Source organism: Erpetoichthys calabaricus, chromosome 1 (assembly GCF_900747795.2).
Source record: "Erpetoichthys calabaricus chromosome 1, fErpCal1.3, whole genome shotgun sequence".
NCBI classification, from domain to species: domain Eukaryota; kingdom Metazoa; phylum Chordata; class Cladistia; order Polypteriformes; family Polypteridae; genus Erpetoichthys; species Erpetoichthys calabaricus.
Genome location: NC_041394.2, coordinates 332,920,168 through 332,933,702, shown reverse-complemented (window position 1 = coordinate 332,933,702; position 13,535 = coordinate 332,920,168). Strand labels below are relative to the sequence as shown.

Below are 13,535 nucleotides of genomic sequence, written 5' to 3'. Positions count from 1 at the left end.
AGGAGAGGAGGAGGAGGAGGAGGGTTACTGTGTAGGACGACTTTCACTCTAACTAACTGAATCCCTGCTATCTGTGGGCTCACTAGAATCTTTTTCTTTTTTTTGTGACTTTAACAAGGAACCTCTCCAATGACAGTTGTTTTTGCCTGAAGAGTAACTACACTTGGACACAAAATAAAAAAATGCTTTACGCACTGTAAGGTTCCTAAACTCTTTTAGGACTCCAGCCAATGGGACGACATGTGGAAGAGCATCCTGAAGCAGCTGCAGGCTCCCAGCGCTGTAGCACTTCGCTGCAACAGTGAATCTGAGCTGATGGCGGTCACGCTATAAGCACCCATCATTGATGGGTGATGCAAGGAACATTATAAATGCAAGGGCACAGTATTACTTGGCCACGACCCTGCCTGTCTGTTGTATCTGAATCAAAATAAAATGGAGGTGCTTATAGTGGGTCCATCAGCTAAAGTCCAAATTGGTCTTGGACTTCTTGGCTCTTTCTCTTTTGCAAACCTCAAGTCCACAATCTTGGTGTTATCTTTGACTGTAACCTCTCTTTTGAGAAACAAGTAAATTCCGTAGTCAAGAGTTGCTTTTTCCAGCTTCGTGTTTTAGGTAAGCTAAGGCCTTTTTTATCTTTTAGGGATCTTGAGAAAGCTACTCATGCTTTTATCTTTTCTCACCTTGATTACTGCAACTCGCTGTATTCTGGGATTAGCAAATCCCTGATACACAGGTTACAGTTGGTCCAGAATGTTGCCGCTCGGGGTCTGTTCTGCTTAGCACTAATTGTTAGTATTTGGATACAGTAAGGGAGCAAATGCGACTTGGAATGGTGAATTAGCAAGAACATGATAACTGATAGGTAAGCTATTGGGATTGTGGGGGCTGGGGGCATTTCTGAATGTATTCTAAAAGTAAATTTAATACCTAGCACCTTTGTCTCCATGCAAAATTAGAGTACAAAAAAATCCAATGAGATCAACTGACCCACTGATTTGTGACACTGATTGCACTGAACACTGTCAACCACAGGGGTACCCCAGCACTGAACATGAGAACCCTTTGTGATTTAACCTAACATTTTATTTGTTTCTTCACATTGGCTAAACAATGAAAAACCCCAAATACCACAGAGGCCTGCTTCCTGTTGGGCAGTTTCTCCCATCTTGTGTGTCACTTTACACCAAGTGTTTAAAAAGACAGCCTGCGACTTTTTGAATCATTTTTGTTGCCTGCTCAGTACCCTCTGGCCCACCAATGTTAGTGTCATCTACAAATTTCATAAATGTAGTCACTACACAGGAATCAATGTCAATATAAATTAGTAAAAGTAGCAGTCCAAGGGCAGACATTGTGAGACTACACCAATGATCTCACCCCATTGTCCTTGTAAGAGCCATTTTTCTTGTTCTATAAGATTCATGAATATTTCTTAGATGACAATGCATAAATAATGGGAGGTTCCTATAACCCCTGTAAATAGAATCGTATTGGTATATTCTTGCCATTTCTAACAGCTTGGAGTAAACATTATTCTTCAGTTAGTTAGTGACAGCCTTGCCTTGTATAAGGTGTAGAGGCATACGGTTTTTAACCATGACCGCACGTTACTGTGCCTGGGCACTTGCCTATGTGCCAACCGGCTTACGAGCCTTTTGAGTGTGAGAAGTAAATATGTAAGAAAACAGCACTTAATTTATGTGTTGTGCCGTACGTAAAGCGTAGAGAAGAAGAAATTAAGAACCTTTAAGTATAGAAATAACTAAAGTCTTTCAAGAAAAGCTAAGTTTATAGAAGATAATTTTTTTTTTTTTTGCCTTTTATTCTACGTGTGTAACTATTTTTTCTTTTATTCTTGTTTGGATTATTTGTTTTTAACTTTCACTAAATACATTTAAAATGAACTCTTGGACTCTGAGAATTCTTTTGACACGCATCTTACCCGTGCCTGATGACACCTTATATTTCAGCAGCTACAGTCCTCTTAATGGTATCTTTTGTCTCTTGCCATCTCACCAACTTGAGATACAGTTTTGTAGGTGAAGCCACCTGCTTCTAGTTTCAAAATTATTTTTTGCTGTGGGATGACAGTATGAAATGCTTTTGGAAAGGCTTAGTAAATTCGGTCGCATGCTTTGATTTTATCTACCATTTCAGCAGCTAAATCAAAAAGAGTTTAATAGATTAGAGTGGCATGATGTCCCTCTCATAGATAGATAGATAGATATTACTGAATGGTACTAAGATAGATAGATAGATAGATAGATAGATAGATAGATAGATAGATAGATAGATAGATAGATAGATAGATAGATAGATAGATAGATAGATAGATTTATTTGTCTCCAGTGTGGACATTTTTCTTTTCACAGAAGCTCTTTAAACTCGTATACTAAATATCAGCCAGAATGGACTTCCAATATAATAGCTAAAATGTATTTCTTCTTATGGTTTCCATGATTTTCCAGCGTATAGAAGTTAAGACTTACTGATCTGTAGTTTCCAGGGTAGCTCAGCCCGACATCAATTACAAGGAAGCTTACTACTTGCAGATTAAAAGTGGTGAAGCGTTCTGCTTCTACTGCTCAACAAGAGATGCCAGTTTCTATGGAACCAGAAGGTCGACAATTCAAAGCCAGTGAGCGGAGCTTAGCTGGTGACACCACAGGGTGAATTCTGGGACTGAAAGAGCCTCAGTGTATTGACAACCCTAAGCACATCTGACTTTTCTATTTTAAAATGTGTAACTCAAGAGGTTTTAACTACGTTTGCCTGACAAATTCTATGTGTTTCTTCTTTCACAAAGACTTTGGTTAAATAATACATTTCACTTCATTTCAATTGTTTCTTCTTTTGTTTCCCTGGATTTTCTTAAATTCTGTTTTACTACTAATGGCATCTTCTATGTCAGTCAGTCTGTCATTGTCCAACCCGCTATATACTAACACAGGGTCACACTGGAGCCAATCCCAGCCAATACAGGGCACAAGGCAGGAACAAATCCTGGGCAGGGGCGCCAACCCACCGCAGGACACACACACCCACACACCAAGCACACACTAGAGACAATTTAGAATCACCAATGCACCTAACCTGCATGTCTTTGGACTGTGGGAGGAAACCCACGCAGACACGGGGAGAACATTCAAACTCCACGCAGGGAAGCGAACCCAGGTCTCCTTACTGCGAGGCAGCAGCACTACCACTGTGCCACCATGCCTCCCTGTCTTATATGTTCCTACTGTAATTTCATCCATACTATTCTGAGCGAGTCCAGGATTTGTCCCTTAACTGCTAGTAATGTTTGAGAGTTCAAGTCAATAATTATCCTTGCTTTTGTGATTATTTTGTCTGGGGTTGCACATATGCAGACACACGGCTTGTCTGTGGTCACATTATTAAAGTCTCTAACTTGATCAGGCACTTCCTCTTGTTGTTTTCCAGGAGTAAACATGGCCACTCCACTCTCTTCTTTGCAGCACAGAAGAGCAGCCAGCAGTGATTCACATTTAATGGGCTGAAGGTGTACCAGGGAAGACCTTGATAGAAGGCTTTCTGCACAATATCGAGAGTGTTTTACCACAGTAGAGAACTTACGAATGGATTGTGGTCAGTCAAGTCTTAAGCATGAAGGTGGTCCACTACCAATGGCATACTAGGATTCTGACGAATGGCTATCAATGAAGTGGCAGCTCATATGCAACTTTAGTCCTATTACTACATAGGATATCATTCTCAACAGACTTGGCTTTCATAAACTTCTTCGCAGGATGAGTCCTGAAACACCTCACAGAAGAGCTTAAACTCAATTGTCTAACAATCACTTCTCAACACTTTGGGGTCTATGTGGAAAAATGATATTTCTGTATGCTTTTTACTGTATTTCTAAGACATTTTAGAAGCCAAATGCAAATTATTATTAACTTACTCTCATATATCACTATTTGAGAATCAGTTGCTTTTGAGGATTTTGCATTTCTAGATGATAATTATTTTCCAAGATAGTCTTTTCAGCCCAGCATATCTGTTCATCTCAGATTTTCTTTTTAAATATGGTGGTTTTCTCTCTTTTTTTTTTTTTTTTTTGCTCATCTCGGCTGATATTGACATATTAAACAATATTAGATCACTCCTCCTCCTAATAACAGGCTGCTTCTCCTTCTATTCTCATAGCCCCTTGATCTTATCTTTGCCTTTTTTTCTGTCAATTTATCATCCTCTTCTCTTAGTGGATTACAGGAGGCCATAACCTGAACTGGTCACCTGTGGATTCTTGACAATACCATTTGTGCACAAGCCCTTCTGACATATACTTTATCCAGAAACTGAGAATTTAGTATGGGACCGTAGCAAGGCCTGCTCTCCTCTTAATTTTTGGTTGACCACTGGTCTGTGCCCAGACCTCTTAATTTCTTTATTTAGCCTCATTTACGTGGGTTAACCCTTTCCATGTTGGTGAGGCCAGTAAAACTGCCCATCTGGCCTTTGTACTGATTTTGCTGTGTTTTTTCCTAAATTTCAGCCATTGCTGCATAATTATCATTGCTTGTTTTGATAGTGGCACAGTGGTAGCAAGGCTGCCTCTCAATAAGGAGACAGGGGTTAAAACTCTACCTGTGTAGTTTGCAATATACCTCCATGTCTGCATGGGTTTCCTCCCACAGTCCAAAGACAAACACGTTAGGTGAATTGGAGATGCTACATTGGCTCCAGTGTGCGTGTTCATCCTGCGATGGGCTGGTATCCTGTCCAAGAATTGTTCCTGCCATGGGCCCACTCCAAGACCCTGCTTTAGATAGGATTTTTTTTTATTATTGTGTGTTTCTTTATTAATCTGCTTATAATTTTAGCCTCAAGTTTTAGATCAACAGACATATTGGTGTTAGCTAGGCTGTGCTTTGTTTGCTAGCAATAAATATGTCAGGAAATGATGTGGCATGATGTCATCACTGCGGTGGGTTGGCACCCTGCCCAGGGTTGTTTCCTGCCTTGTGCCCTGTGTTGGCTGGGATTGGCTCCAGCAGACCCCCGTGACCCTGTGTTCGGATTCAGCGGGTTGGAAAATGGATGGATGGATGGATGGATGATGTCATCAACCAAGATGGATGATCTTTCCCATACTATGCAAGAAGTTTCAAATTGAACAGTTTTAATACAGACCTAAAATCAAAGCAGCACATCTCATGGAGTCAATCAAGGCTTGAATAGTTTGGAGTGTCACTGCTGCACATACAGTACTACTCACTCCTTCTGCCTACTTTCCTCATTCTGGGCACTACAATGTGTGTGAATTCTGGTGTGTTTCTGTAGACTGCTGCTGATTGAGAATCGCTTTCCACAATCAGAGCAGCAGTAAGGTTTCTCCCCAGTGTGAATTCTTGTGTGGGTCTGAAGATTTCTCATTACTGAGAATCGTTTTCCACAGTCAGTACAGCCATATGGTTTCTCTCCAGTGTGAGTTCTTGTGTGGATCTGTAGACTAGTACTGCTGGAGAATTGTTTGGCACATTTAGAGCAGGCATATGGCTTCTCTCCAGTGTGAATTCTTATGTGTTTATGAAGATTACTATTGCTGGAGAATAATTTACCACATTCAGAACAGCAGTACGGCTTCTCTCCAGTATGGATTCTTGTATGTTTTTGAAGACTGTTCATTCGTGAAAATTTTTTGCCACACTCAGTGCAACCATACGGCTTCTCACCATTATGAATTCTTGTATGCTCCTGGAGGCATCTCATTTCTGAGAATCGTTTGCCACATTCAAGGCAGCAGTATGGCTTCTCTCCAGTGTGAATTCTCCTGTGGATCTGAAGATGTCCTATTTGTGAGAATAGTTTGCCACATTCAAGGCAGCAATATGGCTTCTCTCCAGTGTGAATTCTTTTGTGTTTCTGAAAACTGCTCCTGGTGGAGAATCGTTTGCCACAGTCAGAACAGCAATAGGGTTTCTCTCCTGTATGAATTCTTATGTGAGTTTGAAGATTGTTCATCTGTGAGAATCGTTTACCACATTCAGAACAGCAATATTGTTTTTCTCCAGTGTGAATTCTTATGTGGATCTGAAGCTGGCTATTGTGAGAGAATTCTTTTCCACATTCAGGACAACAATATGGCTTCCGTCGTATAAAACTACTCGGATCATCTTTGTATTTAAACTTGCATTTAAAGGTTTCCCTGATATCTGGGCAGACATCCGAAGCTGTTGAATCTGAACCTTGCACTTGTGGTTGAGTGCTGATTGTGTCAACTGTTGTCACAGTCACCATTGGCACAGACATATACTGTAAATTAGCTGGTATCAGAATCTCTGAGTCAGATGTGAGTATCTTCATATTTTCATTAGGTTGTGTGTGCCGTGGCCTGCACTGAAGGGAGGTATGAGAATATGATGGTGGAGAGACACAGTCACTCTCATGTAAATCTGCAGAAATACAAAATGTACAATTTCAAGTAAATATAACAAGTTTCTAAAAACAGCTAGTAGTTTAATATAGAAATGTTTACTCCCAAGCAATTTTTAATGAAGGAACCAGGATAAATGACAAGGTAGTTAAGACAAACTAAAGTCTAACCCTAAAATCAGTTCCAGCATACACCAAAACTCAAATGTTAAAAGATCAGAGGTCTGTTATTCAAGGCCAAAAACTAAGCAAAGCACACTCTTACAAGTCATCAGCCACAATTTTAGATGACCAAGAAGTGAGTGGTGCTGGCCTTTATACTCTTGATCTGATGATGTCACAGGTCATCCCATTTTGACAACAAACCTATAGCAACAGTATTCACAGAACTTACAAACAGCACCAGAAAAGATTGTTAGCCCTTTTAAAAATGAGTTAAAAACTAAATGTCACAAATGGATTCAGCTACCCAAAAAAAAGTAATGGCTTGTAAAACATGGAAATAAATTCAGTTCAAAATGATGTTATTACTAGTTTTAACCAATCCAGCACAAAACTCACATACTCATACTAGCCTAAATTTCTAAATTCAGTTAAAAGAGCAAGAGAAGACACCCCCTAAATATTAATCACATTAGTCCCAAGTTTTTATTTCAGCTCTTACCTTCTACAGAATGATTTGAACATGATGCTCTCTCAGTCCTTTGGATGTCATAACCCAAGGGTTCCATCTTCACTTGGACAATATGGCTCAAGAGAGAGAGAGATCTACTTTCTGTGAAGCCTGTTCCCATTAGCTCTTCACTTGGACAGATATCCCGAGGGAGAGACTCAGATTTGATGTCTTCTGCTTTGATGCCTTCTACAACTGCACTTTTCTCCAGGGCAGTCTCATTAGCTGCTGGCTCAGATTCTTCATTACCGTCTATCTGTCTCCATTCAGAACCCTCCACTTTGATGCTGGCACACTCTTGAGGAAAGTGCACCGACTCCCACTCACAGTCCTCTTCCTTAATGTTCACATTTGTTTTCTCCATAGTATTATTAATATTCTGAAATAATGAGAAGAATTAAGAAAACTGAGTTTATACAAATGTTGAGAACCAATGATCAATCATAATATAACATTTTTTACAGCGTTTTGTTGAAGTGTGCACTTCTAAACGATACAGAATTGCAGGCCACACGGGCTGATTAAAAACAACGGGAGATTAACATAAGCCAAAACAAATCCATGGATAAAAACCAATCAGACTAAAGAATCTTTCATCAAACCAAAACACGTATGTCAGAAGTTGTAGTTCAAGAAAGTCAAAACAGAAATCAGAATACAGTGGAACCTTGGTTCACGAACGTCTCGATACACATACAAATCGGTTTACGACCAAAAAGTTCACCAAACTTCTGCCTCGGGTCACGATCACACACTCGGTATACAAACAAGCCAGTTTCTCTTTCTGTTTGTACATGTTCAGTCTCTCCCTGTGCATTTCCTGTGCAGCGAGCAAAAGAGAGAGAGAGAAAGAGAACGACACACACACACAGGCAGCGCGAGAGAGAGAGAGACACACACACACACACAGGCAGCGCGAGAGAGAGAGAGAGACACACACACACACAGGCAGCGCGAGAGAGAGAGAGAGAGACACACACACACACAGGCAGCTCGAGAAAGAGATGCACACACACAGGCAGCGCGAGAGAGAGATGCACACACACAGGCAGCGCGAGAGAGAGATGCACACACACAGGCAGCGCGCGAGAGAGAGACAGAGCGACGCGCACACACACAGGCAGCGCGAGAGAGAGAGAGAGCGACGCGCACACACACAGGCAGCGCGAGAGAGAGAGAGAGCGACGTGCACACACACAGGCAGCGCGAGAGAGAGAGAGAGCGACGTGCACACACACAGGCAGCGCGAGAGAGAGAGAGAGCGACGCGCACACACACAGGCAGCGCGAGAGAGAGAGCTGGACGCATAAGGTAGGAAGGCAGTTCAAGAATGCACTGAGCTTGATTTTGTTTTCACTTCTGTTTACAGCGATCGGTTTGTAGTGTGCATTGTTGCAATGTTACTTTTCTTGGTGGTTTATTAAATTACAGATTTTTTCAAATGTTCATTTTTTTCCCTGTGCTTAAAAAGTGTTTTAGTGGTTGGTAGCGCTATAGCGCAAACTATTGCAGTGTTAGTTTTCTCTGTTGCTCAAGGTTTTCTCAGTGTTATTCAATGTTTTTACATTTAGTTTACTATTACGCCGTGCATTCTATGGTTTAATGAACTATATTTGTGCTTAAAAACTTTAAAAATATATATATTTACATACAGTTCGTATGGTCTGGAACAGATTAATTGTATTTACATACAATCCTATGGGGAATTGGTTTACGACCAGAGTTTTCGAACAAATTATGGTCGTGAACCAAGGTTCCACTGTACATCAAAGTCTCTTAGAAATTATCCACAATCTTGGATGACGAGCTTTGAACAATGCCAGACTTGTGAGAACCAAAAAAAAACATTCTAGCAACAAGCTACACAAAGTGGTCTTGCGGTACATACAAAACATAATAATAACACAATTGAAAATCCCTTCGGAGATTAATAACTTTTTTTTTATTCTATTTATTTATTTACTTATTTTTCCTACAATCAATTGTGGGATATGGCTGGCCAGTCATCCCAGCCAATACCCCCAGGCCGCCAGATGGAGCCCTTCCTACAGCATGGTGGTGCCCTGAATTCCAGCAGGGCATCATGGACATTGAAGTTTTCTTGTACAGCCCTGCTGGATAACGTCGGGGCTGCCAGGAGACGCTGCAGGGAGGCCCAGAGACTTGTATTTTCACTACAGCCCGGAAGTACGTCCCAGTCACATGGACAAAGGAAATGACGTGCTTCCGGGTTGAAGAAAAAGGAGTTTTCATCCAACCTGGAAGTGTTGCCAGTCACATGGACAGTGAGAAGAGAAACACTTCCAGGTCAAGAACTATAAAAAGGACTGTGGGAGATCCCAGGGTTGAGCTGAGTCGGGAGGAAGGATGGCAACGTGTCTGGAAGTGGAGGATTGATTATTGATTGTGTATTGTTTAATTTATGAGTATTGTGGAGTAGAGGGTGTTTGGTCCACATTTTAATAATAATAAAGTCATTATTGGACTTTTATCTGATGTCTGATCCAAGGTTCAAGGGAGCGATAGCTCCCCCTATCTGTCACACAATGTTGTACTCTGTTAGCTTAGCTCTCTTTCTCATGGGTGGGGGGGGGGGGTTGATTTGTTTCAAACCTTGTTTTGTAAGACTTGACTTGCTTGTATGGAATGTTATTTGATTTGAGTAAATTCAATAAAATAAAATAAAAATTTACAAAATCAGACCCATTTGCAAAAGCCCTTAAAAAACAACTTTATTGTAGGGCTAATATATTTCTGAAATCATAAAAGGGATTCCCAACAAAAAGTACCATACTATAAAATAGGATTCACAAAGCAGTTGATCTGCAATGATGACAAGCAACTGTGCACCCAAGCCTAAAAGTTCATCTCAAATTTAAAATCCTTTATACAAGTACAACACAAAATGTTTAGCCCCGTGTTGCTTAGCAAACGTATAATCTTAGCAAGTGTTCCACAATCATAGATGAAGTGTTTCCCACAACACTGACCTTTTACATGGTGGAGTTAATGACGTCATCACATGCAACTTCCACGATCACACCCTCTAGTGATGGCTCACCATGTTATAGGGACACCTGAGCAAAATGCTGTTGCAGTAAACTTTCAAAACATAATAAAATTAATAAATCTTAAAATAATAAAACAGGATAAAGCAAAATATACTTGCATTCCCCAAAAGCATAAAAAATATCAGACCTTACTGAATAACTTGTAACATTCTGGAAAAACATGGACAATGCCTCAGAATTACAACACCAGCTTTCACTTTTGGGCCGTTGGGGAGCAGAATCTACTGGGGGCAAGGGAGATACTTCTGGGGGGCTGTGCAAACAGCAGCCTTTTACAGAATCTCCATATTTCTCCCCATTTTTCTTTTTTTGTTACTGAACTAATTTACTAGTCTTATTTGTCATTTGGATGCATGTTCAGACTATAGTGTTTGTGTATAATCTATGTATGTATGTATTTATTTATGTCTATATATCATATAGTGCCACTCATGTTTCTATCTATCTTTCTATCTAACCAACCATACACTGTAATGTGTGAAAATAATAAAAAATAGGTAACTATATGCAAAATAATCATTACTTTTTACCCTTTTTATTATTTAATTCAAATTCAATAAAAAAATTAAGAATAATGTTAACTTATTATTTTTCTTAAAATATCAAAAATGTTTACAACTTATTCTAAGTAAAAAAAAACTATACTGTGAATTGAACACATTTAAGTTACTGTAAGTTAAATTTAATGACACGGCACTTCTTCTCACATCGATTTCTTGGTCTTTACAACAACGCATTCAGCTGTAACGCTTCTCCATAATAAGAGCTATTTTACTACGAATGTGTAAGTATAAAGCATATTAATTCCGTAATGAATAACTAGTATTTCATTTCGTATAGTTACAGACGTAAGCATTTGTTGTTTTCACGAAACCTTTCCCTTCATATGGGAAACATGGCGAACAAGGTAGCGTCTTTCTAATAACCTACCTCGTTGGTTTGCTTTAAAAAGCCAGCACATTTCTCGGATAGTTACGTATGTCCATATATATATTTTTTTTTTTAGCGTTTTAAAATTTTATTTTACACAGAAAAAGAAAATGACACTTTGAGATAAGTTTGAGAACGCTATGGTGTTTGTCCTAAAGTACGACCTGTAAACAACATAAAAAGACGTTTGCCTAACCGTCACAGTATTATTTGATCTCTTATTTAATTAGTGTTCTACATAGGTAATGTTTTTTTTGGTTAATTTTTAACACTGTGATTTATTTAGCGATGTTTGATTTCCTACGTCCTTTTTAGAATTTTCGCTATCGCATACTGAAAAGTAGTGGAAAAGGCGGCCAGTTCATTTAAGCGGATATGTTGGCGTAAATGCAGGACATGTTTGAAGAGCGCCATCTGCCTCAGGATTTCACTCTTTCACTCTCTACGGTTCCAATCCGTTTACCACTCATTCCTGGGACATTATTTGATTGGGATATACTTTTTAAAGAAAGTTAAAAAAAAAAAGAAAAGAAAATTTTCATTGACATTTGAATGTCAGTAATTCAGTAAAAATTATCCTCAGACATTTGATTTAATTTTCCTTTGAAAATATAACTCCGTTGTTGTGACTATCTGTGTGTGTTCAAATAAATAAAGATATATGGAATTTTAGCATGTATTTGTTATACAGTCGTTACTGTCCAGCGTTGCATTATTACTCACTTTTTTTTTTTTTTGAGTACTGTAATTCAAATGAAAATCGGAGTAAAATAAAACCATTTTTGCCGCTACTTATATTTAATCAAACTCATTTATTTTAGGCAAATTTGAGTAAATTAATAAATTAAGTTTACTCAATAGTGCAGTATATTAAATCTACTCAAAAATATTGCTTGTAATTTGTTGCCTTTTTTTTTTTTTTTTAAGTACTTTTAACACATTATTTTTTACAGTGTAAAAAGAATGCCATTTTTAAAAAGTCAAACTTAAATTTGATTTCATCGATACATTTGTAATGATTTGAGATTTTTTTAATGCTTTGTTTCATATTTTGTCCATTTTTGAATAATTATCATTGATTGCTTTGAATGTCTTTATTATTTTACTTATCTTTGTAGACACCATGTTGTGTATCAATTGTGTTGTTAGCAACACAGGTTCATTCCCATCCTAGCGAATTTCTCCTCACAAGTTTACAACCTAGAAATTTCTAAAAACTTACAACTGATAAGGGGTCTAGACTTTTCTAAATGCCACATTTACTTTAACATTTATTCATTTCCTCAAATAAATAGTAACTGTACATTAACATTTTCATAAAAAGGCTATTGTTTTGTTTGTTGTCAAACTTGTATTTAGTCCTTGTATTTCAGATGTCAACAAAATAAGCCATTTTGGCCAGGGATGCCAAACCTTTCCATACAAACGTATGACAGACACTGAATTCGCTTAGCCCATCAATGAGCCCAGAACTTACACTGTAGAGCTAGTCAGCAAACCTCACTAAGACAGAAGATGAACATTCACAAAGAATAAAAAAAAAAAATTGTCCATGAAATAAATCAAAAAAATGTATCTTACAGATCTTATAAATTTGATTATGTTCTGAAGTGACAGGTTCGGTTTCAAAACCCCGATGGACTGGGGTTGGAGGCGGTGGCTGTTTCCCACTTCACCAACTAGAAGTCAATTCCTATTAATACTATGCGTTAGTCATGCAACGATGTGGCCTAGCACATTGCTTTGTATTTTAAGTAATTAATAAAGTGCACGGTTTGGACTGAACTTGAACCAGATGCAATTCTTTAGCTCAGCACGCGCAGCACAGCTTTTACGAAGAGCGATCACGGAGGACTCAACACCGACTGAGTAAAGGAATGAACGGTTACGGGCTGGGGCGGCGTGTCTCGGACATTAAAATATATAATGGGACTGGAAGGGTAAGGCGACGTGAGACCAGAGACGGTACGTGGGCCGTTACTCACTCACGCGGCGCCGGTATAACAGGGGAAAAAAGACAGCTCAGCCTTCTCGGTAAAATAAGACACGTAAAAAAAAAACACGGCATACCTCCTCGCTGACATGTGGCCTTTAACAGACGGCGATCATCAGAACGTTAAACTCGCACCAAAAGAGAAAGAAGCCCAAAAACGGTCAAACAGGCGAATCCCACCCGCAAAACACGGGAGACGATAAGACGCGTCATGTGCCGCGACGGCTTCGACCAGCACCTATGATTACACCGAACACCGACACTGCCCCTGTATCTGTTCCTTTCTCAGTTTCGTCCCATTTTTATATTATTTAAATACGCACCTTTACACACACTCCTGAGCGCCGCGGCTTCAGCTACTTGATTTCTCCTCTTCTTCCGAGTTGTCAGACTGCCATCACTTACAATATGATCAGTTGCTGCCATCTGCTGGACGGAGGTTCCTAATTTACTTTTCACAGTT

General features: G+C 39.2%; 1 protein-coding gene across 2 annotated transcripts; it reads right to left on the bottom strand.

The window, feature by feature from the left end:
• Positions 1 to 4,041: 4,041 nt before the first annotated feature.
• LOC114666366 (zinc finger protein OZF-like) lies at positions 4,042 to 13,535 on the bottom strand. Of its 2 annotated transcripts, none has more exons than XM_028821207.2 (3): positions 13,396 to 13,535; positions 7,070 to 7,457; positions 4,042 to 6,425 (listed from the first exon to the last, which is right to left on the bottom strand). In XM_028821207.2, exons 2-3 carry the CDS (start codon positions 7,440 to 7,442, stop codon positions 5,245 to 5,247), a joined length of 1,554 nt encoding a protein of 517 aa, XP_028677040.1. In that variant the 5' UTR covers positions 7,443 to 7,457; positions 13,396 to 13,535; the 3' UTR covers positions 4,042 to 5,244. The 2 variants fall into 2 exon arrangements, with proteins under 2 accessions (XP_028677040.1, XP_051782051.1); XM_051926091.1 differs by lacking the exon at positions 13,396 to 13,535 and adding an exon at positions 10,069 to 10,344.